A 26,294-nucleotide genomic window follows, 5' to 3' on the forward strand; every position below is an offset into this window, starting at 1 on the left:
CAGTGATGTCCTGTTGAATAGCTGGGATGGCAGGAAATTTCAAGAAGCTTTGTCTTCAAAAAGTTCAGTTGGAGGTGGAGATCCCTCATGAAGGTTGTGATGTCATTGAGGTACATGGAATTCCAAGCAGAGACTGTGGTGTCCTTAGGAGGGAAAGACAGTTAGAGTTAGATGCCATCTGCCTCGTAGTGGCTAGAGAAGCCATGCGAGTGGGTTATGGGAGATGTGGTGTACAGTGGGCCGAGAACTGAATCTAGAGGCACACCTGTTAGCTCATCTGACACCTGATGAAACCAGCACCTTTTCATTTTTAATATCTGTTCTTAAATATTTGATGATCTTTTCATTTTAATCTTTAATTTTCATATTTATTTGTATACTCTTATTTATGTCTGTTTTTATTTTATGCACATTATTTTATATCTTATTTTCTGTAAAGCACTTTGAATGACCTTTGTGTATGAGGATGTTCTATACAAATAACCTTGACTTTGCAATGTACCTTGAAGGGTATACCTCAGAAGTAAGACTCAAACCACCTCAGAGCCATGTCATGGCCCCCACGGGAAACTCATTCATCTGCCTAACAGGTGGCCCAGCACCAAGAATAGCGGACAGTCAGAAAGCCACTAAATAGAGAGGATGCTCCAGAACAGGGAGCGAAGGAACAGCATAAATACCAGCATCCTCGGAAGGACAACATGGCTCATTGGACATGTAAACATGCAAACCTCCAGATACTTTTTTGATGCCTATCTTACTCCAGATGCTGGGAAAACAATGGTCATGACACTGATGTGCCCTTGTTCCCCCTTCTAAGCACCTCTTTTCTTCCTCCATACAGATGACAGTGCAATGCATTAAGGGTCTGATCATCAGCTTCAGTTTACCTGGACTTCCCCATCAGACCAAAATCTACCCAAGGTTTTCACCATGACACAGCTACACTGGTAACTCCCCATGGACTAAAACACAGTATCACCTCCCTAGCACATGACCAGGGGGCTCCCTGCCCTCCTGTTTCATCATTAGTTGTGTCTGGGTTAATGCTCTCCAAGTCATGCATTAAATATTTTTAGACACATGACTACAGAGGGAAAGAACAACCCAAAGCGCAGCAGAGTGCTTTTTAAAACATACAAAACACGGCTTGGAGGTCATTACCTTGCTTGGTTACCATACATTTGCCTTACACATTTAGTATTCATTAGTAGAACTAATTTCTTTAAACATTTGTTCAGTTTCTGTTAGTTTTAAATGGTGTTCTATGTTGTGAAGATGTTCACGTTTACATTTTGGATCGTAACAGATACATCTTTTTTACTTTCCATTTAATCCAGTGCACAACTTAGAGTTAAATTCTATTTAGAGAATACACTGCCTTAAATACTGTGAAATACCAATTGCATATGAGGATAGTTTCAGTGAATGTCTTAAGAACAAAACAATTGATCGATGCAGACACATAAATCATTCTACTTACTACAGCTAAGACAATTACACCTCAATGAAGTAGTGATTTCATAACTTTGCGAATAAACATGTTCTGATAAGAAATGTAGGGCACAGTACTCTCTGCTCACTTGCATCAGAAATATTTATGACTGCAATAAATAATGACTGCTTAAAAAGGACTCAACTGAGAGCTGTCAACAATCTCTTCTAAAAAGGCAGAAGTCAAAAAAAGGAAATTCACTCACATGGTAAGCAGAAAAAATCTTACATTTTATTGAATGTACTGTTCTAATAATCTCAGAAAGAGAACTGGGTTTAATTGGCCAAGTTTGTTCACACACAGGGAATTTATCTTCAGTTGTTAGTGCTCACGTGTATTTCTGTAGGGAAACTGTGTACAGTATGACGAATGGCTTTCTTGGAGTGAACCATACCATACTCCAGAGAAACTGATTACAGTTCTATTTCAATAATTTAGTTTAAAAGGCACTGCTTATCAGATATCATCCTTAATAACTGAGAGTATAAATGATGCTAAAAAAAATTATACCTGGTACTGAAGAAGTGGCACATAGCATCTATGTTAACTAATACTATTTACTCATATATGCATCTAATGTTGACATAAAGTTAACAAACATGAATACAGGACTCAAGTGATATTTTTGTCATGGAAGAAAGCTTTCTTTCTGATTCGAGTCTCTGCCATGGCTCCATGTGTGTGAAGTTTTCAGCTTACCTGGATTTCTCCATCAGACCAAAACCTAGGCAAGCTTGTTCTCTCCATGCCATTGTGGGTTGTCCCCCACAGTCCGAAAGCATGCTGAGGCTAACTGGAGTTGCCAAAATGGGCATAGGTGTGCATGTGTGAGTGAATGGTGTGTGAGTGTATGGTGTGTGAGTGTATGCTGTGTGAGTGAATGGTGTCTGAGTGTATGATGTGTGAGTGTATGCTTTGTGAGTGAATGGTGTGTGAGTGTATGGTGTGTGACTGTATGGTGTGTGAGTGTATGGTGTGTGAGTGTATGCTGTGTGAGTGTATGATGTGTGACTGTATGGTGTGTGAGTGTATGATGTGTGAGTGTATGATGTGTGACTGTATGGTGTGTGAGTGTATGGTGTGTGAGTGTATGCTGTGTGAGTGTATGATGTGTGAGTGTATGCTTTGTGAGTGAATGGTGTGTGAGTGTATGCTGTGTGAGTGAATGGTGTCTGAGTGTATGCTGTGTGAGTGTATGATGTGTGACTGTATGGTGTGTGAGTGTATGGTGTGTGAGTGTATGCTTTGTGAGTGAATGGTGTGTGAGTGTATGGTGTGTGAGTGTATGCTTTGTGAGTGAATGGTGTGTGAGTGTATGGTGTCTGAGTGTATGCTGTGTGAGTGTATGATGTGTGACTGTATGGTGTGTGAGTGTATGCTGTGTGAGTGTATGATGTGTGACTGTATGGTGTGTGAGTGTGCCCTGTGATGGGTTGGCATTCCATCCTGGGATATTCCCTGCCTTGGGCCCATAGGTTCCAGACCCTCCATGACTCTGAATAGGACAATTGGTTACAGAAAACAGATGCATGGATGGAATAGGTTTCTTCCTAAAATGTTACAGGCGTCATCAATCAACACTTGTAAAACAGACAACATGTAGTGCTGAATAGCTCAGGTCCAAAAAATAAAAATCCAGACCAAGACTTTGTTTCAACCAAACAGTTGAGTCACAGTCGCAAAGTACTCAACTGGTTGGTTGAAACAAGATCTTGCTCAGGTTTTTTACTTCCTTGGACCTGAACTAACCACCTCTGATGACATGTGGCATCTCTACTTAGACATTTTATGTTTCCTTGCCTATTATTATTAAACAGTTTTGGGAGACTGGCCTGGTTATAGGAGAGCAGGCATATTAGACTTATGTTTCTGCTCATATGTAAGGTGTTTCAAGGAGAGGCATTAGAAAGTATAGTTCTGCATTGCAACTTTTGCCATCACGATTTCGATATATCACAGGGTCATCATAAGAAATTTAAATGGAAATTCTTTATAGTTTTGAGAATGCCACAGACAACATGCGAAGGCCAGCAGATGATACAAAACGTTTAGTAACTCGTAAATGCATAAAATATATGTCCAAGTGTGTTTATGGCAGCCTCTCACATGATATCTCCTAGTGATCTTTGTACCTCGAGTGCCTTGTATCGTTTTGCTTTGCTGCACTCACATGTTTGCTTCACTCGCCAAAGGTATCAAGGGGACTAAAACGTTTTGTGCAGTTTTTCCAGATTGCAGTGGACATGCACCCCTAACCCCCCTGATATAGAAGGATTGACTGTAGAAGAACTCAAAACAGTGAATGGAAAGTTTGAGAAGTTGTCATCCTAATCTTCTTTTATGTTCTTTCTTTGGAAGGACACAGACTGTTAAAACTGCAAAGTCAGACTGAAAATGAATGAAATCCTGAATGAGACCCTGGGGCTGTACAGCAGCACAGTCCCTTCAAACTTCAGTCTCCTCTCACCAGCATTTGCAAACAGCACCACTACTTTGCAGTTACCCCATTCTGTAGCACTAGACAAAGCCATAAATATTGTCACTATCATCATCCTCTTCATCACCATGGTGTCCTTGGGTTGCACCATGGAAATTCCCAAGATCAAGGCCTACATGATGAAGCCGAGGGAGGTGCTCCTTGCTGTGTTGACGCAGTATGGCATTATGCCACTCACGGCCTTCCTCATGGCCAAGGTCTTCCAGCTCAGCCCTTTGGAGGCTGTGACTGTGCTGATCTGTGGCTGCTCTCCAGGCGGAAACCTGTCCAACATCCTGGCCTGGGCTTTTCAAGGTGATATGAACCTCAGGTAAACTGGCATCCGTGTCTGTTCATTCAGGTCTCCATCACTGTAACAGGTGACAGGATCTATTATACTCTCTGTGTACCATCATCTGGGGCCTAGTGTAACAATCATAATTATAGAGAGTTTAATTATATTTTTAATTTCAACAAGTGATAAATCTTAAAATACATGGATTTAATATTTTTGAATGAAAAGAAGGTAATGCTTTACATTATCTGCACCTTCATAATGCCTTTATAATGCATTCAAAGAGACATTATATATCATATAATGTCTCTTATTGATGTGTATTAAAGCTGTTAAGGTATATTTACATGCTGTTATGAATACATTATGAATGCATTATGAAGGTGTACTGAATGGTCTATGAATGATTTATGAAGGTGCAGTGAATGCTCCATGAATGCTTTATAAAGGCATTATGAAGGTGGAGTAAAATTAAAGTGTTACCAAAAAAGTATTCATAGATTCATTATCCTTAGGTTTCTAGGAGAACTTGACAGAGATAATGTTGACGATCAAAAATAATGATCGTCACTGATAAAAAATGTCTGCCAGCACTTTAGTTATGCTGTCCAGAGGCAAAAAAAATGAACAACAAACAAGTAGGAGAGTGTACTCACAATAAAGTGAATAAAAAGTGCTGCTTTAATGCCAAGTTCACACTCCATGTGTTCCAGATGTTAGCTTGTTAAATCTTTAATCCTGTAGGTCAATGACCCTGTCAGGTCTCTATCATTATATAGCTCTGTCTAGTGTATATCTCCCAGGTCGATGACCCTCATCAAGTGTTCATTTTAGATGGTTTATGACCCATACCAATTTCCTCAATAACCTCTATTAATCCACTGGTGATTTGGCACCGTCTGCAAAAAATGTGATTGTTAACCTGTAGGAGAGTGTTGCTGTAACAGGAATTTCTATGCACTACATACAATAATCCAATCAGAGTGATTAGCTAGCAGCTTCTCTTGCATACATAGAGCCTGTGTTATGTAACAATGAAATACAAATATAATATTTACACAAATACTGTGATTACACAAAAGTATATATACACATTCCAGGTTCTAGAAGGGCAGGATTTGGGATTCTTTGCCCAGAACAACTGGCATAATGCAAACTGTGTACACAAAGTATGGGACAAAATAAGTAGTTGGAGGCAACAAAGTACTGACTGAGAATAACGTATTGAACAAAATTAAGTGCAGGACAAGGCAAGTTGAATGGCCTTGTACTCAACGAAAGGATAGTGGACAAGAAAGTACTATCAGCAAACCAGCTGTTCTACAGATACAATATTGCAAGTAACCCTTCTTAATGCAGACAGCTTGCTGTTCCAAGCAGCAAATCATGTGGCCGCAGCTGAAGCCAGTTGGCCAGTACACAGGTTCCACATCCGCAGATTCAACCAACTGCGAATCAGAAATATTTGGGGGGAAAAAATTACAGAAACTTCCAAAAAGCAAAACAGCAAAATTGGAATTTGTCACAAACTGAGAACCACACTGAATCCACACAAATGAAGTGATGTGTAGGCATATCCTTTCTATATGTACTTCATTGTTGTATTTTATTTTTCTGTTTTAATTTTCTGCATTCCTCTACTGAACACACATTTACACACATTTTTTTCTTGCCATTATTCCATAAGCAATACAGTAGAACAAATATTTACATAGCATTTATATTGTATTAGGTATTATAAGTAATCTAGAACATAAGAACATAAGAAATTTACAAACGAGAGGAGGCCATTCGGCCCATCAAGCTCGTTTGGGGAGAACTTAACTAATAGCTCAGAGTTGTTAAAATCTTATCTAGCTCTGATTTAAAGGAACCCATGGTTTTAGCTTCCGCTACACTAGCAGGAAGACTATTCCATACTCTAACTACACGCTGTGTAAAGAAGTGCTTCCTCATATTTGTTTTAAAATGTTCTCCCGCTAATTTCCACTTATGGCCACGAGTTCTAGTATTTAGAATAATATTGAAATAGTCATTTGGCTGAACAGCATCCAGACCCGTTAGAATCTTATAGACCTGAATCATATCCCCCCTTTGTCTCCTTTGCTCAAGGCTAAACAGATTCAGTTCCGCTAACCTCTCCTCATAAGACATTCCTCTAAGACCAGGAATCATTCTCGTAGCTCTTTGTTGGACCTTTTCTAAGGCAGCAATGTCCTTCTTGAGGTATGGTGACCAAACCTGCACACAGTATGATTTAAAGCAGTGATTTTCAACCACTGGCCCGTGGCACACTAGTGTGTTCATCCAAACAGGCTCAGGTTTCACACTGAGTGAGTATAAATAAATTGAGAAACTATTTCTCATTACTAGGCTACAGAGTGTCATTTTGTAACATTTTTGGTTGGTGGTGTACCGTGAGATTTTTTCAGTGTAAAAAATGTGCCGTGGCTCAGAAAAGGTTGAAATACACTGATTTAAAGGATACATGAGGATGTGCATAGGCTATACACCATTACTGCAGCATTTTATGTAAGGGACTTGAGCATCCATGGATTTTGGTATCTGCAGGGGGTCCTGGAATCAATCGCCTATGGATACAAAGAGCCAACTGTACATACAGCAGATAGACAAGTTTAAGAGGTTCAGTTACTGTATGGCTAGACATTAGAAGGGCTAAGACACATTATGTGAGTGATGCCAACCATGGTGTGACCACTGGTGCCAGACGTGGCAGTTTCAGCATACAGAAAGAGGCACCATCCTGGGATTCTCCTCTTATTATTTACACAGTTCACATTAATGACCATATTTGATATCTGAGTGAGGAAGTTCTGGCACAGCAATGGTGAACATAGCTGAAGCATTAGAGGACTATTTGAAATTACTGAGTATTAGTTCCCACTGACAAGTAGTTACAATAATGGCCCATTACATTAGGTGCATTTTGCATTTATATCTTATTTTTATTTCTTAGTTTTGTGTGACTATTACAAACAATATATGGTACTCCAAAAAAACTCAAATTCAAACTTTAAGCTCAAATTCAAACTATTACTGCATTAACTGTTTGGTATTTAGGTAACTGGAGCTAAAAGTGTTGCTGATCATGCTGAAATATTGTTAGGGATATTTAAGGGAAAATAACTGACTTTCTTTAATGGACCTGGAACAAATTATTTTTCATAACTATAATTTTCCATTTACCACAATGGAAATAGCTTCACATTATTCAACACTGATTTGAGTAGCTTCTTATAACCAGTTACATCAGGGCAAGGTAGATAGTAGCTCATGGGGTAGGATGGAAAACCTGTTGGATACCAGCACTTCAGGATCATGCTGCTAACCCTGAGTTACACTCTGATAATGGGCTATAGTGCTGGGTCTTGCCCAGAACTGCTCAAGTGACTAATCTCTATCCAAAGGAGCAGCAGCTCTATTTTGAGGTCACTCAATCTCCATATTATCTCGTGCAGAGTGAGTCAGGCAGCCCTGCACCCCTCATTTGGGCTACTTCATCTCAAGACTTTGTCCTTTCAGTCATTTCCCATAGCTCAGTGAGGATAGGGGCTGACCAGTATAGTGCAGGCTTCCTCTTTAACTCTCATTGCACCACCATGGACCTCCTTACATCTCACAAATCTGCAGTCACCGAGCCGATCTGCACCACAGTCCTTCTCACCATCTCCCACGAGTGAGACCCCAAGGTGCTAAACCTCCTTCCCAAAGGGCAGACTCTGCTTCCCGCACTAGCCCAGGCCCCTTCCCTGCCACAGGGCTCTTATTCCACACTCCAGAGCCAGTGTGCGTAACAGGTCTAATCTCACGCATGCTAACTGCCCAAATGGCCCTTTCACATTGCGGGTGGGGAGCCCACAGAATGGCAATTAGGTTACATGTAATCTATTAAAAACATTTTTCCCAATCACAATTTTTCCATTATATTTATTTTTCCATGCTAACTTGATATTTTAATGGAAAATTATGCAATATACCCCTGGCACACCAGCTTCTGTAAAACCACTTCAAATGTGTTACAGCTCAAATATCAACAAAAGTGCATGTGAATAAGTCGAGTCAAATGAGTATAACATATATTTGTTTGGACTTAAAATTTAGACAGCGTAAGGGTATTATTATATTCTCTGCCACATTGTCATTGTATTTTTCTTTTTAAAATGGGTGTCTGCCAGATTTGTTCCAGAAAATTATTTAATAAATTAGCCCTAATAATTTGTTCGTTTAATGCCATAGATCAAATCATGTTAAATCCAGGGCACAGAGAAAAATTTTAACATATGTTAAGCCATGATTTGTGTTATATTAAGTTTTTGTGGGTATGAATTGTGCTGTGAATTATTCCATTAATTCAAGCAGCCAATAAATCAAGGTTAATACATTAAGCATTCAAATGTAACAATTATGTACACATAACAGCCTAACGAATATTAATTGAAGAGCAAATTTTGAAATCTCACTCATTTCATGGGTTTTGGAAATGCAACGAAATGTATTTTGTTGGATCAAATGAGGACTGAGTGAGATTTGGTTCCCTGTACTGTACCATATGAGGAGGAAGCCTCATCTCAAAAACAGCAAAAAAAGAGTGAGTTTTGGAAATTTGCTCTTCAATTATGTCATTAACGTTGACAGTGTCCAGTGTTATTACTTTTAACAGAATTGAAAGTTAGGAAGCAGTCATCCAGTATCTCTGAGGAGTTTTTTTTCTTCGTTTGTGATTACTTGTGATGCACAAACTGAGGTTCCAGCCTTCCCAAATACTGATTCCCACTACAAACTGAGTGAGGTTCCAAAATAGAGTCCTGCAGGCTCATTGGGATAACTTGCTTCCTTTCTCTGCCAGCATTGTGATGACCACCTGCTCAACCGCACTGGCCCTGGGCATGATGCCACTACTCCTGTACCTGTACTGCAAGGGGATCCCAGATATACAGAATGCTGTGCCCTTCATGGGTATCTTCATTGCCCTGCTCATGACACTTCTGCCATGTGCCATTGGCATCGCCATCAACCACAGATTTCCTCGCTTCTCACATATCATCACAAAGGTGAGAATTTGTCCACGCAATGCATAAGCCTTACAATGAGTGTCGTTCTGATCCGATCAATGTGCCGATTTAACGTATTTACACTATTTAAATCTAACATCCGGTCACATGTAATGTGAAGGCTGAAAAACATTGACTGCCTCAGTTTTTAATAGAGAAAATATGCTTGGTAACCAAGCATTCATACTGTACAAACAATTTTGGCAGGATGTACATCATGTGCACTTTCATAAAAATAAAAGTAGTAGTAGTGACACAAAACAAAAAGCTCTATTATTGTTATTCAGGTAATCCATAGTCACAAGCTATGCTAATATCTTAATGTGAGTGAATGTTACGTAGCACTTTTCAAGACACCCACAGTGCTTTACAGAATCAATGGGGAGATACTTCAACCACCACCACTGTGTAGCACCTGGATGATACAACGACAGCCATTCTGCATCAGTACGCTCACCACACAGTAGCTAAGGTGGTGAAGGGGCAGGGGTAGGATAGATATAGGGGAAGAGTAAAAGGGTAGATTTTAGCCTGGACATCAGAGTACCACCCCTACTCTTTCAAAAGATGCCCAAGAACCATTTATGACCTCTGAGAATCAGGACCTCACTTTTACATCTCATCTAAAGGATGCATTTACAGCACATTGTCCATGTTACTGCACTGGGGCACTGGGATCCACATGATCACAGAGATGGACTTTCCCTGTTAGCCACACCAACACCTCAGGCAGCAGCGACCCAGCTTTCACAGTTGGTTTCCCATCCAAGTACTGACTAGGCCCAAAACTGCTTAGCTGCAGATGGATTAGCTAGTCGGAACTATGGGTGGTATAGCTGCTGACACAACAGGTGAGTATCGAGTCCCTGCTCTCTGGCTGATTTAGATTGATTGTAATCGGCAGATGGGAATGGGCATCCTGCTGGTCTCTGCAGTGATAATCGCCATCCTCATTGGCATGACAATCGGAAGCGAGATAATGCTAATAATGACGCCCCCACTGATAGCCACAGCGTCTTTGATGCCTCTCACTGGATATGTACTCGGCTATCTGCTGTCCACAGCCTTCAGGTTCAGTGGCCCGTAAGTACACATTCCTACCATTTCAGATATGAGTTACTATTGAGGGAAGCATTTCCTGCAATCTTCAGTATGAACTGAGATTTTAGGAAACGTGTGAAAATTCTTCCGTCAAGGTTTTGCAGGGCAGCCCAGTCCCTCATGGCTAAATTCAAATATCAGGGTGAGTGATTTGCCCTTTGGAAACAGAAATGGAAATAAGGGAGACTGCAAATGTTCTACTCCAAGAGGATTACAGGGGAATCATATTTCTGAGGGTCATGGGTCAACAATAACAAAAATTTAAGAAAATCAATAAAGAGTGAGAGTCTCTATGAGATTAATGAATGTATTAAACATCCTGACCTAATATAAATAAATGTATTAAAAATGACAGTGCCTTATTCAGAGCTTTATATATTATTTGGAAATTATTTCTGTGCATATTCCTAGTCCTGAGAGCAGATAAACCACTTATTAATATTTTAACCACATATTAATAGTTTTTGGGATTCTGAAGCTTGTATCCATCTATATTTACACATTGGTTCAGTGTGTTTTTTCTTATTTGCAAATTACCTACAAATTCTTAACTAAGAACTGGTCTATTTTTATTACTGAGCCAAAGAGATGTCATTTGCCTCTATCTTTGGCATTATTATTTTGCTAAAAGGTGAACACTCTCAGCTTTCTAGCAAACCTTAACAAGATCTTTTTTTTCTTCTTTAGCAGTCATGCTTTCTGGAAAACTCCTGGTGCACTTTAAAATCGTTCTTTTCAACTATGGAGTTCTTTCCTATCCAGAGCTTGCTGTATAGTTTAATAGTGGTCATGTATTCTGCTGAACTATGTCTTGTCTTAATTATTGCATTTATATCACTATATCTCTAACATTTTAATTGAGTTTCCTTTAGTATGTATTGACAATTTTAAGTTAATGTATTTAATAAAGCTGAACAACTTAGAACATGAAAAAGGCACAAGAACCTGAACACTTCTGCAAAGCAATGTATACAGAAGCATTATATATTTATTGTCTCCTGAGCCTCACTGCCAACCATCTGTAAAAGCCTACCCTACAAAGGCAAAACACAGTAACTAAGCTGGCACTAAAACTAAGAAATAGTGCTTCAGAAATGTTTCACTGACCACCATTTGCAATATGTGTACCCATTCCAAACCAAGCATAGCTGGACTAAGATATTTTGTCACATGACGAAACAGCCTAAGACCTGATTTCAGTAGAAACTCAGTTTTGGTACTTCATCGTGTTTTGCCTTTATACGGCACTGTAGTCTATTTGGAGAACATGGGCGAAGATATGGTTATGGACACGTGAGACACTTAACTACCAATATTGTGGGTGTACTGTGTGTGTTTAGATGGTGGGGGGACTCCAGGCTGGTTTGGTCCCTACCGATGTTGATAGCAAACCAATACCCTTATTGAAGAGCCTTTAATCCTAAATGCAGTCAGAGGCAAAACTTTCAGAAGGTTCAGTATTCTACAAAGAAACTTCTAAAGACACATCTGTAAACATATGTAGCATGTAACCAGATCCTAATCAGTGTTTTTCATTCCCTCAGATGCAGAAGAACAGTTTCTATGGAAACTGGCTGTCAGAATATCCAGCTTTGTGCCACCATCCTGAAGGTTGCTTTTCCCCCAGAGACCATTGGCCCTCTCTACCTCTTCCCGTTACTCTACAACTTCTTTCAGGCTGGAGAGCCTCTGCTGTTTGCTGTCCTCCTCAGGTGTCACCAGAAATTTTCTGTCCCAGTGGAGGCTGTGAAGCCAGAAGGTGCGACAGCATGTCCTCAGCATCATGAACAGCACATTGGCTCACATGCTTGCATCACGCTAATAGGTAGAATCTGCGTAAACCTAACATAGTCCTTCGCTTTCCCTTCATTTGTCCTACAGAGAAACACGAGTACCTGTCTGTGGACAGACAGGAGGAGACGGGACCATAGATCTAATGGGAGATGCTTGGACGTGCCAAAGTGGTTTTCAGGAAGCTCATTTAATACTGAAGTTTGCATCTGTACATTATCTTCCATAATAAGGCTGCTTGGATGGACACTGTGCTTGTAGGGCTCTACTGCCCTCTAGGAAACTCAGCAAGTCTCGACTAAGAAAACAAAACAGTTCAGCTGGCTCCAGGATGTGCGTCTTTGCTGAAACTGAAATTACTGTCATCACTTGGGGCCACTGCTCGTTGCACAAATATATATGCATTTGCATAGTAAATTCCTGAAATTTTCATACAGGGAATCTTAGGAATGTGTATGTACACACTTCTGGGCAAATAAAAACCCAAAACTGCAAAACACTGAGCTTTGAATGATTTCAACAGCAAGCAGCGAGAAAAAATTGGAAAATTTTAAACACTCAGACCCCAGACATGTGTCAGCTTGAATTTTATATCAAACATATAAAATATAAATGGTGGCCCAGGTCACAGGAGTGTGTTTTAGTTCTTGCTAATTATCTGACCAATGATTTGTTGAGACCATTAAAAGCTTAATACTGGGCAATTGCTCAGCATTAATAACAATATAATGATTTTCTTCTTCTTTATCCTGCAACAATGTAGCGACCATTCCATGTACATCATTTTCTTGCCCAAGACTTTTGCACTATACAAGTGTTAATACTGCTACATTGAGACTGTTTTAAAGGTTGTTTTGGCTCCATTTGACTCCCTGCAGCCCTTTACCCATTTTACCAAACTATTGCTTCCTATTGTGAGGCCTACATGTAGTTTCCAAACACCACAGACATCACTGTCTCCTGTGAGTTTCTGCTGCCATTATAGACAGTATTTTGGCAAAGGCAGGCTTGTTTTCCAAGGACAATCTGCAATATTTTGTTGTACTGTGTTATTAGTGCCAGTTCCATTTTAAAAGCATCTGGGACCTCAAAACAAGACAGAACAGAGTAGCTATAGTGATGAAAATACAGGCCATTCCTGATATAACTGGATCACGGTTCTAGTTGTATATATTTTGCTCAAATAAGTCCTTTTAGACACTGACCACCAGGCTAGCTGACAACAGCAGCATCAAGGGCCATGTTATAAAATAGCTTCTTCTCTCTGTGTTAGAAGTGGTAGCTCCATACATAATTTTTCTTTAATTGCATGGGTTGTGGCTTTTATGGGGGCTCAAACGTCACATGCTAGCACTATCTACCCAATTAAGCAGATTTTTAGTGGTAATATAGCATCATGCAAGTACTTCTGATGGAAATACAATGCATAATTATGAAATAGACCACGTGAGATCAAATTGAAAACCTGTGAAGAATCATGCTATACAATGGTTACTAATATGTAAGTTCAATTTAATGAAGCACAATAATTACCATTTTTAGCTAAACTCTAAAACTGAATAAAAGTAGTACTCAGCAAGGTGCCTTAAGGACTTTGACTTATAATTTGTTTTAAATTGGTCATTACATTATGTACTTGCTACAAACTAGGCTTTTTGTAAGGCTTTTTGTCATTTATAAGGCTTTACGTCACTTGTACAAATACAAAAGAAAATGAGTACAGGTCAGGTCAGGCTGGGGAGCATGTGCTGATGTTGTGCCACAGTGACACTCCTCGGGATCCTGACCAACGATCCCCCAGGCAGATCCACGGTCCAGTCCCACCCTCTGGAAGCGGCCTTCCATCTGCCGCAGCCAGGTGTTATATGGGTGTCCCCAAGCCTGATCCAGCCGCTTGGGTCCTCAGCAATGAGGATTCTCTGAGCCGGATCACCCTCAGGGAAACGCACCACATGGCTGTAGTGCTGTAACTGACAATCCCTCACAATGCAGGTAATGTGCCTCATTCAGGACTCCTCTAGCAACCGCTCATTCGACACAAAAATGAGTAGCAAAGTATTATTTTAATATATTGAAAACTGTCTATAATTAAATAGTCAGAATAGTCACCATTTGTCCTGATAAGCTGAAACAGAAGGTATTGGGTTAATGAGTTCTAGAAGCAAATCACCTGGCATGTTTCTATGGTGACCTTCCAAGCACAGGCACAGAGTCCGAACTCGCTAACACACATACCTCTGACTAGAATTGAAACTAAATGCTTTATGGAAACTGCTTTGGAGAAAAAAAAAAAAAAAAGAAAAAGAAATGAAATGCAAAATAAAGCTTGTTCAACTTTTCTTAAGAGAAAAGTAACATTCAGTTTTTTTTTTTTTTAACATTAGAACTTAACACTATTTTGGTTCCATATGTGAAAACACAACATACATGATACTGAAGTGCAAAGCAATTCTGGAACTGCAAAATCCACCATCATCCACCACAGTGAGACATGCTGTGCCATAGCACACATTTAAATATCCCAGTCTAAGGCCTTAGACTATAATTTACTACATATTTGACATTCCAGGAAGGTCCAGTACTCTCTCAGCATCATCTTAAATCCCACGTAACTGCAACCAGGGGCCTTTTCCTGAGACGTGCTGGCTGAAATTCCCCATACGACATTCTGCCTGTGACTGCGTACCATAATCTCTCTCAAGCCCCAATGCAGTTCTGACAGGAGAGCAGTCAACACATGCATATTCTACATACAAGAAATCCCTTTTGATCACGATTACTTAAGCCATATGAAGAACTACGTTATATGTCAAGCTTGAATAAATGCCAAGGATGTGAAGGGCAGGACTGCATTGGTATGTGCCCTCTTTCAGTAAGGCTCCTCCTCAGCATTCAGGAGATCATACTGTCCAGCCAGTCCTCCAGGTCCTCTTCTGTTTGATCTGGCTTCTTCACTGGCTCTGGCTCCACAAGAGTGTCCCCTACTGGAGGCCGCTCTGCGTATCACACACACACACAGTTCTAACATTAGAATGCTATGCATAGACAAAGGGTGATGATACATGGGGCAATGTTGCTCAGGCACTTTCCCATTGATACTGGGCAACAGACTTCTATTGGAAAGACTTTGATCAGCACTGGGCAACTTTTTGTGATCATCCTGATCCAGGAGAGTTGCCCTTTGTCTCACCTGGGTGGCAATTGCCTGAGAACATTGCTCAAAAAGCTGCCCTGTGTATAACCGCATAATAACTTTAGTGATTGGCTGCTTTTCACCCCTTGGCAGCAGCTCTGAGCTGTGAATGTCTTTAGGTATGATGTTGGATAGTTAATTAAGGGTGTTGACTAGAGAATACAGAGGTATATACATTCAAAAATGCTAAAATCCCTTTTGGTTGGTGTAGCAGGTAGACTGGTAAAACATCTGCCAATAACTTTTCTTCTCCAGCATTTTTTAGACTTAAGTATGCACGTGGCAAAGTTTTCACAATGATGATTGGCTCCAGTTATGTCCATTTTTAATCTTTATTGGACTTATTTCTGATTAAGATCTAATTTCATGTCCAGATTCTTTAAAAATCTATATCTAAGGTTTAGTATCGGCACATGGCATCGCTCTGTTTTTGTCAGATTTGGTGTCTCATATTTGCAATGAAGCAGTTTTGTTTTAGCTTACGCACTCAGTAGAAACCGATTACACATCTTTCCGTTTCAACATAAAAAATAAATTAATAAATAAAGCAAGAAGTGAATTTGCACAAACATTAAAATGATTTAATACCTTTTAGGTTCATTTTCATGCTTTATTCTGCATGGATTGTAAGCTAGGAGAAGGCAGCTAATGACAGTAAAAGCTCACCAGGCTTTATAGGGTTACATTTTGGCTGGGTGGAGCTTTTGCTGGGGAACCAATAGGAAGCTTCAAAGTTTGCCCCTTTCCCGCCTCCTGATTAGAATTTTGTGCAACTGGTACCACTAATGAGCATTTTGGCTTCGACTAGTACTACTAGTAAACACTTTTAGCCTCACTAGTGTAACTAGTAGGGCAAAAGACACTTACACTAGTGAAGGACAAAATGAACACTAGATAACTAGTTGAACCTCTCACTAGTGGACTATTGCCCCTTATTAGTCAAACTGGTGAGGTCAAAACACCTTTACTAGTGCAACTAGTGGACATTTTGGCCTTTAGTAGTGTCACTAGTGGAGCTTTTGGCCTATACTAGTGCTACTAGTAAGCATTTTAAGCCTTACTAGTTAACTAATGTAGCAAATTTCAGGCCCACACGTTAAGTTGATGAAAAAGCTTGACTAGTACGACCTAGTCGCGTACTAGTGCGCCAGGATGTCTTACTAGTACAGCCAAAGTCCGAACTAGTACAGCAAAACAAATAAATGCTCAAATGGCTTTCCATAAATAGCGAATTGTCTGGAAAGCAAACAGCATGTGCCTAGACTTGACATGCAGGCTAAAAATCTCAAATTTCAAACACAATTTAAAATATATCTGTTAAAAATATATATATATAAATATAATTGCCTGCAGCATATTCTATAAGTGATTCTGTTATTCAGCTACAACAGACATTAGAAGCATATGGCATAAAATAGTTAAAATCTCTCTTTAGAATAAGAAAATATTCCTCTTTTCTACAATCTGCCAGAAATGATGCTTTGTCTTAATGTCTTCACATTATGATTAAGGAGGTATCATTTAAATGGACTGTCTGGGGCTCCATGAGAACCAGACTGGGAAACATTGTTTTAGAGTATAAAAAAACTGCAAGATGCCGATTGGGTTTTTATGAAATTACTCTGGTTACGACCTCAAATGATACTGCTTCACACAAATGCTTAGAAAGTTTAACTTGTGCAAACTGTCAATCTCGTCACCTTTTCCCCACTACTGGTTTGACCTGTGTAGGGCGTTTACTACAAAAAAGTAGGTTAAGAACAATTAAATTTTTACACAAAAAGTACTACTTACTATAATAGTTGTACCATGATGAACCAATAGCAGTGATTTTAAAAATGCGTCAATTTACAATCAATGTCTAAAGTAATTTTTTTTTATGCTGTATTAAGACTCGTGCATACAGATTAATTCCATGCTACATGTGGTCTTTATGGTATAAAAACACACATCTAGATTGGCTAAATATTTCTTATGCAACTATTCACTGGTCAGTGGTGATATATTTGCAATACTACTAATAGAGAGAGCCAGTATCTGAGCACATGCACCACTGCAGGCTGTCAGGATTTGCATGACTGAGTAAGTACCTGGAACGTCCGCCGTTTGTTTGGAATCTGCTTCGCTGTTTTTCATGTTGGTGGCAGGATGCTGTAAACTCAGAAGGAAATCCAGCTCCTCATCGGCAACCTCTGGTTCTGATGCGGGTGCAGAGGTGCCGTTTGGAGGAAGCCCTTGAATTTTGTGGGAGCCTGGCACAGCCACAGTGGGAGAGGCCAGGCCCCTGGCAAAGCCTCGGTGAGCGGTGCCGGCGGCCTTAAGCTGCTCCGTCATGCATGCCTCCTGTCGGACCTTCAGCGGCATTATGGGAAGTTCTGAGGGCATTGTCACCTGAGGCCAGACAGCAGAGTGAACAGCCACGGGGTTCATTTACAATGTGACACAAGATGAAGGATGTGACTAATAGTATTGGTGCAAAAAGGCAGATGCACGAGCAGTGGGCAAATGGAGTGCACAAACACTGGACTATGATGTGTGCATCAAGCCAGTGTGAGGCTTAGATTCAAAACAAGAATAGCAGGCTTTAATGAGGACCCCGGGAATCAGACTCTTCAATAATTTCTAAGAAGAAATATTGATATTTTAAAATATGTCCTTAGTGCTAAATTCCAAACTCACTGCAAACACGTTCTTTCTCACTAGTAGAAAGTAATTTCTAAGGAAGCCATTAAGTAATCAAGGCAAAATAAATACTGAAAGTATACATGTCCTCGTGATGTGTGCAGGTCAAAACAAAGGACATTCAGAATCTGCTGATCGCAAACCTGACACCTAATAAAGCAGTTTCATCAAATATAGCTGGTGGAGAGGGATTCTGCTGTGGTGTGAAAACTTCTGTTACATATAAAACTGCACTTTCCTGGCTCCAGACCACAACCAAATGCTTGCATATACAAGCCATTTATTGATCATGTAAGAGATAAAATTTCACATGGTTGCATCTGTGCTAATGTATGATAATGATTATGATGTTTTGCTCCTGCACAGGTACTGCGTTAAATTGTGATTGAAAGTGTTTTTTTTGTCTTCAATGGTTAAGTGTGACTTTTTTTTTTTTTTTGAGTTGGTCTCTCCCTACCTGCAGGCAGGAGTATGTACATATACGCAGACTAATAATAAATGTGTGAAACAGTGCCTTTAGCTGTGGTGTTAACGTGTTCCAAAAATTAAGTGGTCTGTAGCTGATGCCTGTCTTTGTAACTGTGGAACTTTGCATTTCTTACAGTAACTTTTGAACTTTTCAGTACAGCTAATTTTGCATTTTTAATAATGATTCCATACTGTAATGCTTACAATGTGTAGAGTGATAACTTTGTACGTTCAGGGAGATCATTGAGATGGTTTATATGGAATGACAAAGTAATTTGACATGCAAAGTGCACAGTACAGTATATGTTTAGAAATTGGTAATTAATACATGTTTTATATTTCTGAAGGCTAGCAAATCTGTTATGGGTAGAGGTTAGTGGTGCCCAAGTATTATTTGCAAACTGTCGCATTCGCAGGAATCTGTGCCTCTAACCCTCACTAATGTGTTACTGTATCAAGTTTTGAGTTAATGTCAAACTTTCATCAATACAGAAACTAGAGTATGCAGACTGGGATGCAATTATTCATCAGCATATAAGGTCATTGCTAAATACCATGCTGCACCAAAACGATTGCGACCAAATCATGTGCTGGTGCGACCAACTGAGAAGGTTGGTAGCACCACTGCTACCACTGGAAATCTTAATCTGGAGTCCTGACTTTAGCGAAAAGCAGCAGCAAATGACACAGCATGGCCTAATGACCTAAAGACCTCGAATGGCGTCGGACAGCACAGCCTGTGGATAAGACCCCAGGTTAGCTGGTGCATTTTGGCAGTCAGCTACACCTTCCACATATTATATTTAGAAGAATAGTAGCTGAACACCCCTGTTTAAGCCCAGGCACAGCAAAATACACTGCACTTTATGACGTTCCATTATGAATTTTTTAAATTAAAATTTATAAAATCTTAGAGAGCAAGTTTTGCTATACAATTTGGAATTAAAGGGAAAACCATTCTGGCAATTTAACTCAAGTAATGTGACACTTCAACACCTACCTGGACAAGTTCTGGCTCCAGGTTCAGTTTGTGGCAGAGCGGGAGCAGCTGGAGGGACTGAGCCACGGCCTGGACGTCCATGAACAAGATGCTCATCTGCCAAAACATCAGCCACCATGACTGGCTGGGGTGACAGCATCGGCTGGCCATCACACTAGTACAGACTGCAGTTCTGCAGTAGAGGTAGGTCTGGCCCTACACCTCTACCTCTTACTTTATACTGCTTCTTAGGCTAGGGCAGGGTGATAAGACTGAAAGACAATATCTCTATCTCTATATTCTGTGTGTCTGTGTTCAATTCTATTCACACACACAAATATATATATACATATATACATAAATACACACACACACTCTACCCAATTTAAATTGCTTTTATTTGTTTATGAGTGTCTGTCTGGTGTTGCCCCTCTGTAACCCTCTGATCTCCTTCATCCATATACACCTTCTCGGTCTCTCAGGTCGGCTGACCAGCTCCTTCTGAGTGTGCCTAGGACTAGTCGGAAGCTCAGAGGGGATTGGGCTTTTGCGGTGGTAGCACCTAAATTGTGGAATGAGCTGCCTTTATATGTCAGACAAGCATCCTCTACATCTGTTTTTAAATCACTTCTCAAAACACATTTGTTTACTTTGGCCTTTGGTACAGCATGACATGTTGACATTTTTAATTTGTTTTTAATTTGTTTTTTATTATATTTTTTACTTTTATTCTATTTTTATTTTATTATTTTTAGTCTATTTTATTTATTTTACTTTTTATGTACTTTAGATGTGATTTTAAGTTTATTTTTGGCATTTATTCTTATTCTGATACACTTGTAGCACTTTGGTCAACTTCGTTGTGTGAAAATGCGTTATAAATAAAGTTGCCATTGCCATTCTTTAAAATAATTTGGAAAACAAAAAGTACATCTGCTGAACAATATCACATAAGACATAAAAAAACTTCTTATAAAAAAATGCAAAATATTAAATATCCAAGTGCCTGAAGTATAAACAATTATTTCAAGTATGTAAGAATTGTTCAGGTAAATGCTTATATCCATTATAGCACATTGCATAACATTATTTTTTCAGTGTTGTTTTGCTCTTCTGTTTCACATGAAAAGAAAAAAAAACCTACAAGTTGACTAAGCGCACATGGAGTCAAATTACAACCACATAGCACTGCAGGTGATGTAATCTGTAAACCAAATCAATGTATTGAGAGATTTTTTTCTCTGCCAATTTTTTTGTATATATATACACACATATATATATATTTTAATTTTTTTTATATATATACATATACAGTATACACACACATGCAAAAAAATTAAGAGACCACAGGACAATTTTTGTTTCTCAATTTCTGGGTGTGCGTCTGAATATATATTTTTTGCAAACTGCAGCCTGGTTCGTCTCTGTTTTTCATTAATGAAGGGCTTCTTCCTTGTTTCATTGGATTTCAGTCCTGCTTCTAGAAGCCTGATACGAACTGTCACCTCACACCTACACCATTCCATTTGAAGGTCACTTGATGTAATCCTACGATTCATGAGAAACTGTGAGATAAGTTAATAGTAATCTCTGGCATTAGAATGTCACTTCCGCCCTTTACCTGGCTGGCTTTTGAACTTAAAAGCAACCTGCTGCTCAGCATAGCTGTCTGCCTGCAGAACTATGATTAAACCAGGATTTAAAAATGCAGATTTGTTTAAAAATATAGAGAGGTCTCAATTTTTTTTAGCGGCTATATATATGGATAGTTCTTTTTTCAGCACGCATTTCTCTTGAAGGTACATCTGTTATGCTCTTCAATGTTTCATTTCCTTTGCTCTGCATTTCGCTTTGTGTTTCATTATCTGGCCTCTTTTGGACACAGTGTGAGTGGATGAGGCTGTGTGGAGTAGTAGGCGGGGCTTTGTGGGGGTGTCTGTCAGTACCTGATCCCTGATCCTTGATCCGTACCGCCTGCCTGATTTGTCTGCGCATGCACAGCATTTTCGAGCATGTGTACACCACATTACATTTTCTGCCACTGTCAGTGCATACATCTCATTGCATTTTCTGGCACTGCCCGATCTGTTTTTCCAGCCATTTTAATGACTAACTGTATTGTCGCCATAAACAATAAATAAATTGATATAACAATACATTATCAAACCACCTCTCCTGGAGCCGACACCTTATCGTGGTGGAGAGGTTTGCGTGTTCCAATGATCCCAGGAGCTAAGTTGCCTGGGGCTTTAAACCCCTGGTAGGGTCACCCAAGGCAAACAGGTCCTGGGTGAGGAACCAGACTAAGTGCGGCTCACAAAACCTCTTATGATGAGTAATAACAAGGGATCCACGATTTCCCTTGCCCGGACGCGGGTCACCGGGGCCCCCTCCTGGAGCCAGGCCTGGGGGTGGGGCTCGATGGCGAGCGCCTGGTGGCCAGGCCTACACCCATGGGGCCTAGTCGGGCACAGCCCGAACAAGGCACGTGGGTCCCCCCTCCAATGGGCTCACCACCTGTAGGAGGGGCCATAGGGGTCGGGTGCAGTGTGAGTTGGGCAGTGGCCGAAGGCGGGGACCTTGGCGGTCCGATCCTCGGCTGCAGAAGCTAGCTCTAGGGACATGGAATGTCACCTCTCTGGTGGGGAAGGAGCCTGAGCTGGTGCGCGAGGCTGTGAGGTTCCGACTAGATATAGTCGCCCCGCCCGGTCTGAACCCGAGTGGTGTTCTGTTGTTGGACTTCTGTGCTCGTCACGGATTGTCCATAATGAACACCATGTTCAGGCATAAGGGTGTTCATATGTGCACTTGGCACCAGGACACCCTAGGCCACAGTTCGATGATCGACTTTGTAGTCGTGTCATCAGACTTGCGGCCGCATGTCTTGGACACTCGGGTGAAGAGAGGGGCGGAGCTGTCAACTGATCACTACCTGGTGGTGGGTTGGCTCCGCTGGTGGGGGAGGAAGCCAGCCAGGCCTGGCAGGCCCAAGCGTATAGTGAGGGTCTGTTGGGAACGTCTGGCGGAATCCCCTGTCAGAGGGAGTTTCAACTCCTACCTCCGGCAGAACTTCTCCCATGTTCCGGGGGAGGCGGGGGACATAGAGTCCGAATGGGCCATGTTCCGCGCCTCCATTGAGGCGGCTGACCGGAGCTGTGGCCGTAAGGTGGTCGGTGCTTGTCGCGGTGGCAATCCCCGAACCCGCTGGTGGACACCGGTGGTGAGGGATGCCGTGAAGCTGAAGAAGGAGTCCTATCGGGCCTTTTTGGCCTGTGGGACTCCGGAAGCAGCTGATGAGTACCGGCAGGCTAAGCGGAACGTGGCTTCGGCGGTCGCTGAGGCAAAAACTCGGGTATGGGAGGAGTTTGGCGAGGCCATGGAGAACGACTTCTGAACGGCTTCCAGGAGATTCTGGTCCACCATCCGGCGTCTCAGGGCGGGAAAGCGGTGCAGCATCAACACTGTTTATGGCGGGGATGGTGCGCTGCTGACCTCAGCTCGGGACGTTGTGGGTCGGTGGAAGGAATACTTTGAAGACCTCCTCAATCCCACCGACACACCTTCCGATGAGGAAGCAGAGTCTGGGGACTTGGGGGTGGACTTCCCTATCTCTGGGGCAGAGGTTGCTGAGGTGGTTAAAAAGCTCCTTGGTGGCTGGGCCCCGGGGGTGGATGAGATCCGCCCGGAGTTCCTCAAGGCTCTGGATGTTGCGGGGCTGTCTTGGTTGACACGCATCTGCGGCATTGCGTGGACATCGGGGGCGGTGCCTCTGGATTGGCAGACCGGGGTGGTGGTTCCCATCTTTAAGAGGGGAGACCGGAGGGTGTGTTCCAACTATAGGGGGGATCACACTCCTCAGCCTCCCTGGTAAGGTCTATTCGGGGGTGCTGGAGAGGAGGGTCCGTCGGATAGTTGAACCTCGGATTCAGGAGGAGCAGTGTGGTTTTCGCCCTGGCCGTGGAACAGTGGACCAGCTCTATACTCTCGGCAGGGTCCTGGAGGGTGCGTGGGAGTTTGCCCAACCAGTCTACATGTGCTTTGTGGACTTGGAGAAGGCATTCGACCGCGTCCCTCGGGGAGTCCTGTGGGGAGTGCTCTGGGAGTACGGGGTGCCGGACTGCCTTATTAGGGCTGTTTGGTCCCTGTACGACCGGTGTCAGAGCTTGGTCCGCATTGCCGGCAGTAAGTTGGACTTGTTCCCGGTGAGGGTTTGACTCCACCAGGGCTGCCCTTTATCGCCGATTCTGTTCATAACCTTTATGGACAGAATTTCTAGGCGCAGCCAGGGCGTTGAGGGTGTCCGGTTTGGTGACCTCAGGATTAGGTCTCTGCTTTTTGCAGATGATGTGGTTCTGTTGGCCTCATCAGACCGTGACCTTTGGCTCTCACTGGAACAGTTCACAGCCCAGTGTGAAGCGGCTGGAATGAAAATCAGCACCTCCAAATCCGAGACCATGGTCCTCAGCCGGAAAAGGGTGGAGTGCTCTCTCCAGGTCGGGGAGGAGGTCCTTCCCCAAGTGGAGGAGTTTAAGTATCTCTGGGTCTTGTTCACGAGTGAGGGAAGGATGGAGCGGGAGATCGACAGGCGGATCGGTGCGGCGTCAGCAGTGATGCGGGCGCTGCATTGGTCTGTCGTGGTGAAGAAGGAGCTGAGCCAAAAGGCAAAGCTCTCTATTTACCGGTCGATCTACGTTCCTACCCTCACCTATGGTCATGAGCTGTGGGTAGTGACCGAAAGAACGAGATCGTGAGTGCAAGCGGCCGAAATGAGTTTTCTCCGCAGGGTGGCTGGGCTCTCCCTTAGAGAGAGGGTGAGGAGCTCGGTCATTCGGGAGAGATTCAGAGTAGAGCCGCTGCTCCTCCGCATTGAGAGGAGCCAGATGAGGTGGCTCGGGTATCTGCTTAGGATGCCTCCTGGACGCCTCCCTGGTGAGGTGTTCTGGGCATGTCCCACTGGGAGGAGGCCCCGGGGAATACCCAGGACACGCTGGAGGGACTATGTCTCTCGGCTGGCCTGGGAACGCCTCGGGATCCCCCCAGAGGAGCTGGAGGAAGTGGCCGGGGAGAGGGAAGTCTGGGTTTCCCTGCTGAGACTGCTGCCCCCGCGACCCGACCTCGGATAAGCGGAAGTAAATGGATGGATGGATGGATTATCAAACCATTTTGTATGTAAAAATGTATCGAATATATGACAAAATTATATATATCGCCCAGCCCTATCTTAGGCCCTATTTGCACTTGGTCTTAAAATGTATCTTGGGTTATCTAATCACAAGAAGAAAACCAAGTCACATCACCATGTCTATCATGTGTCTCCAAGGTGACCACTTGTGTTCAGATTTCGTTACTGCCCCATGCACTGCTACTGTGCCATGCTATTGTGACATCCTTGTTGGGGATGCATTCATAACACATTAGCACTTACACCACAAAAGATGCGTGGTCAAATGCATCCCAGACACCTTGGTAAGTAATTTGAGTGATCAGATCACAATACATCTGGGTGGTCGTTTGCACTTGTATGTAGTGCTGTCCACTTGTGATTTGATCTCCCGATACGCATTTTAAAATCAAGTGTAAACAGGGCTGTACAATCAGTATGCAAAAACCAGTTAAATAATATTTTCAGCAAATTCAAGAATGCAAAGCGTCTCTCAGAAATAATATTTTTATGAGAAAAAGCTATGCTAGCCAAATAAAATTAACTCGTGCCTGATTGTTAGCCAGTGAATCCAGCTCCCAGTCCTTCTCTTCAGCAAACTGGAATTGTGTGTAGGAATCACCTGGCAAATAAAAGAAACAAGAGGTTATTAACATAAACATGTAACATAAAACATCTGCAATTCCGATCATAGAAGAACGACCATTAAGCACACAATGAAAGCCTGTCCCGCTCAGAATCCTCTACTAGCAGCTTCACAGCAGAGCCGGTGCCCGTGCTGAGCCTAAATTCTGGTCCGTTTGATGCATTCGCAGCAAAAAACAACAGTGGTTGATATATCTGGGCCGGACCTTATTTTTCTGACCCCGAAAGACTACTGGGCAAGAGTTGGGAGCACGTGACGTCAGGAGGCGGGGTTAGAGTTGACAGAGTGGATAACAAAAGTTTACGAAGCAATGCAGAGTGAATTGGAGAAGGCAGGAGTTATCAGAATAATGGAGCAAGCCGTGAACAAGTTTTAAAAAGTGAAAATGAATACAAGAATTTGAAAACACAGCTAAAAACAGCGATGCTGGCTGCCTTAAAAACAAACACCATGCAAAGCAGGTGACTGGAGCATTGAACTCCATGACAGCTTTGGAGGAATTCGGTAAGTTGTTATTGTTGCGTTTAATTATAATGTGAGTACTTTAATTACATTTGGTGTATGTCGGATACCTTCCAAGGAAGTGTCAAACAAAACAGCATATCGATAAGACTTGGTTAGAACAGATGATAACCTGGGTCAAGCCTGCACGTAACAAGGCAGTATATATATAACGGTCGGTCATTTGTGAAAATATCTAGCACGATCCTGAAATGCGGTATCTGGCTGGTGGGGTGACTAAGTCTGCGTACAGCTTTGTTGCGGAGTCATCAAACGCTCCACCTTCTGTTAACATGAGAAACATGAGCCACGGCAACCATGTAAAGGCGTAAACTAAGAGATATAACTCAGAAAAAATAACAGTACAGACAATTTTTAAACGGCACAAACTATTGAGACCAGTACGGAGGCAAAAGGAGGGCTAATTTAACGGT

At 41.9% G+C, this 26,294-nt stretch overlaps 2 protein-coding genes across 2 annotated transcripts in view; one reads left to right on the top strand and one right to left on the bottom strand.

Annotated features, from left to right (window-relative positions):
* The first annotated feature begins 1,594 nt into the window (after positions 1-1,594).
* Positions 1,595-13,378, top strand: LOC111861014 (hepatic sodium/bile acid cotransporter-like). Its single transcript, XM_023845272.2, has 6 exons — positions 1,595-1,703; positions 3,854-4,302; positions 9,134-9,338; positions 10,243-10,421; positions 11,984-12,198; positions 12,321-13,378. The coding sequence occupies exons 2-6, from the start codon at positions 3,890-3,892 to the stop codon at positions 12,368-12,370; spliced, it is 1,062 nt and encodes a 353-aa protein (XP_023701040.1). The 5' UTR covers positions 1,595-1,703; positions 3,854-3,889; the 3' UTR covers positions 12,371-13,378.
* Positions 13,379-14,274: 896 nt separating this feature from the next.
* Positions 14,275-26,294, bottom strand: part of LOC111861013 (acyl-coenzyme A thioesterase 1-like) — a 41,557-nt gene continuing 29,537 nt past the window's right edge. Inside the window, exons 4-7 of the mRNA XM_023845269.2 lie at positions 25,265-25,335; positions 19,574-19,669; positions 17,514-17,814; positions 14,275-15,226 (exon numbers count right to left, since the gene is read on the bottom strand). Coding sequence (XP_023701037.2) covers positions 15,123-15,226; positions 17,514-17,814; positions 19,574-19,669; positions 25,265-25,335 — 572 coding nt within the window. The 3' untranslated portion in view covers positions 14,275-15,122. The remainder of the gene's footprint in view (positions 15,227-17,513; positions 17,815-19,573; positions 19,670-25,264; positions 25,336-26,294) is intronic.

This window comes from Paramormyrops kingsleyae, chromosome 19, assembly GCF_048594095.1.
Source record: "Paramormyrops kingsleyae isolate MSU_618 chromosome 19, PKINGS_0.4, whole genome shotgun sequence".
Lineage (NCBI taxonomy): Eukaryota > Metazoa > Chordata > Actinopteri > Osteoglossiformes > Mormyridae > Paramormyrops > Paramormyrops kingsleyae.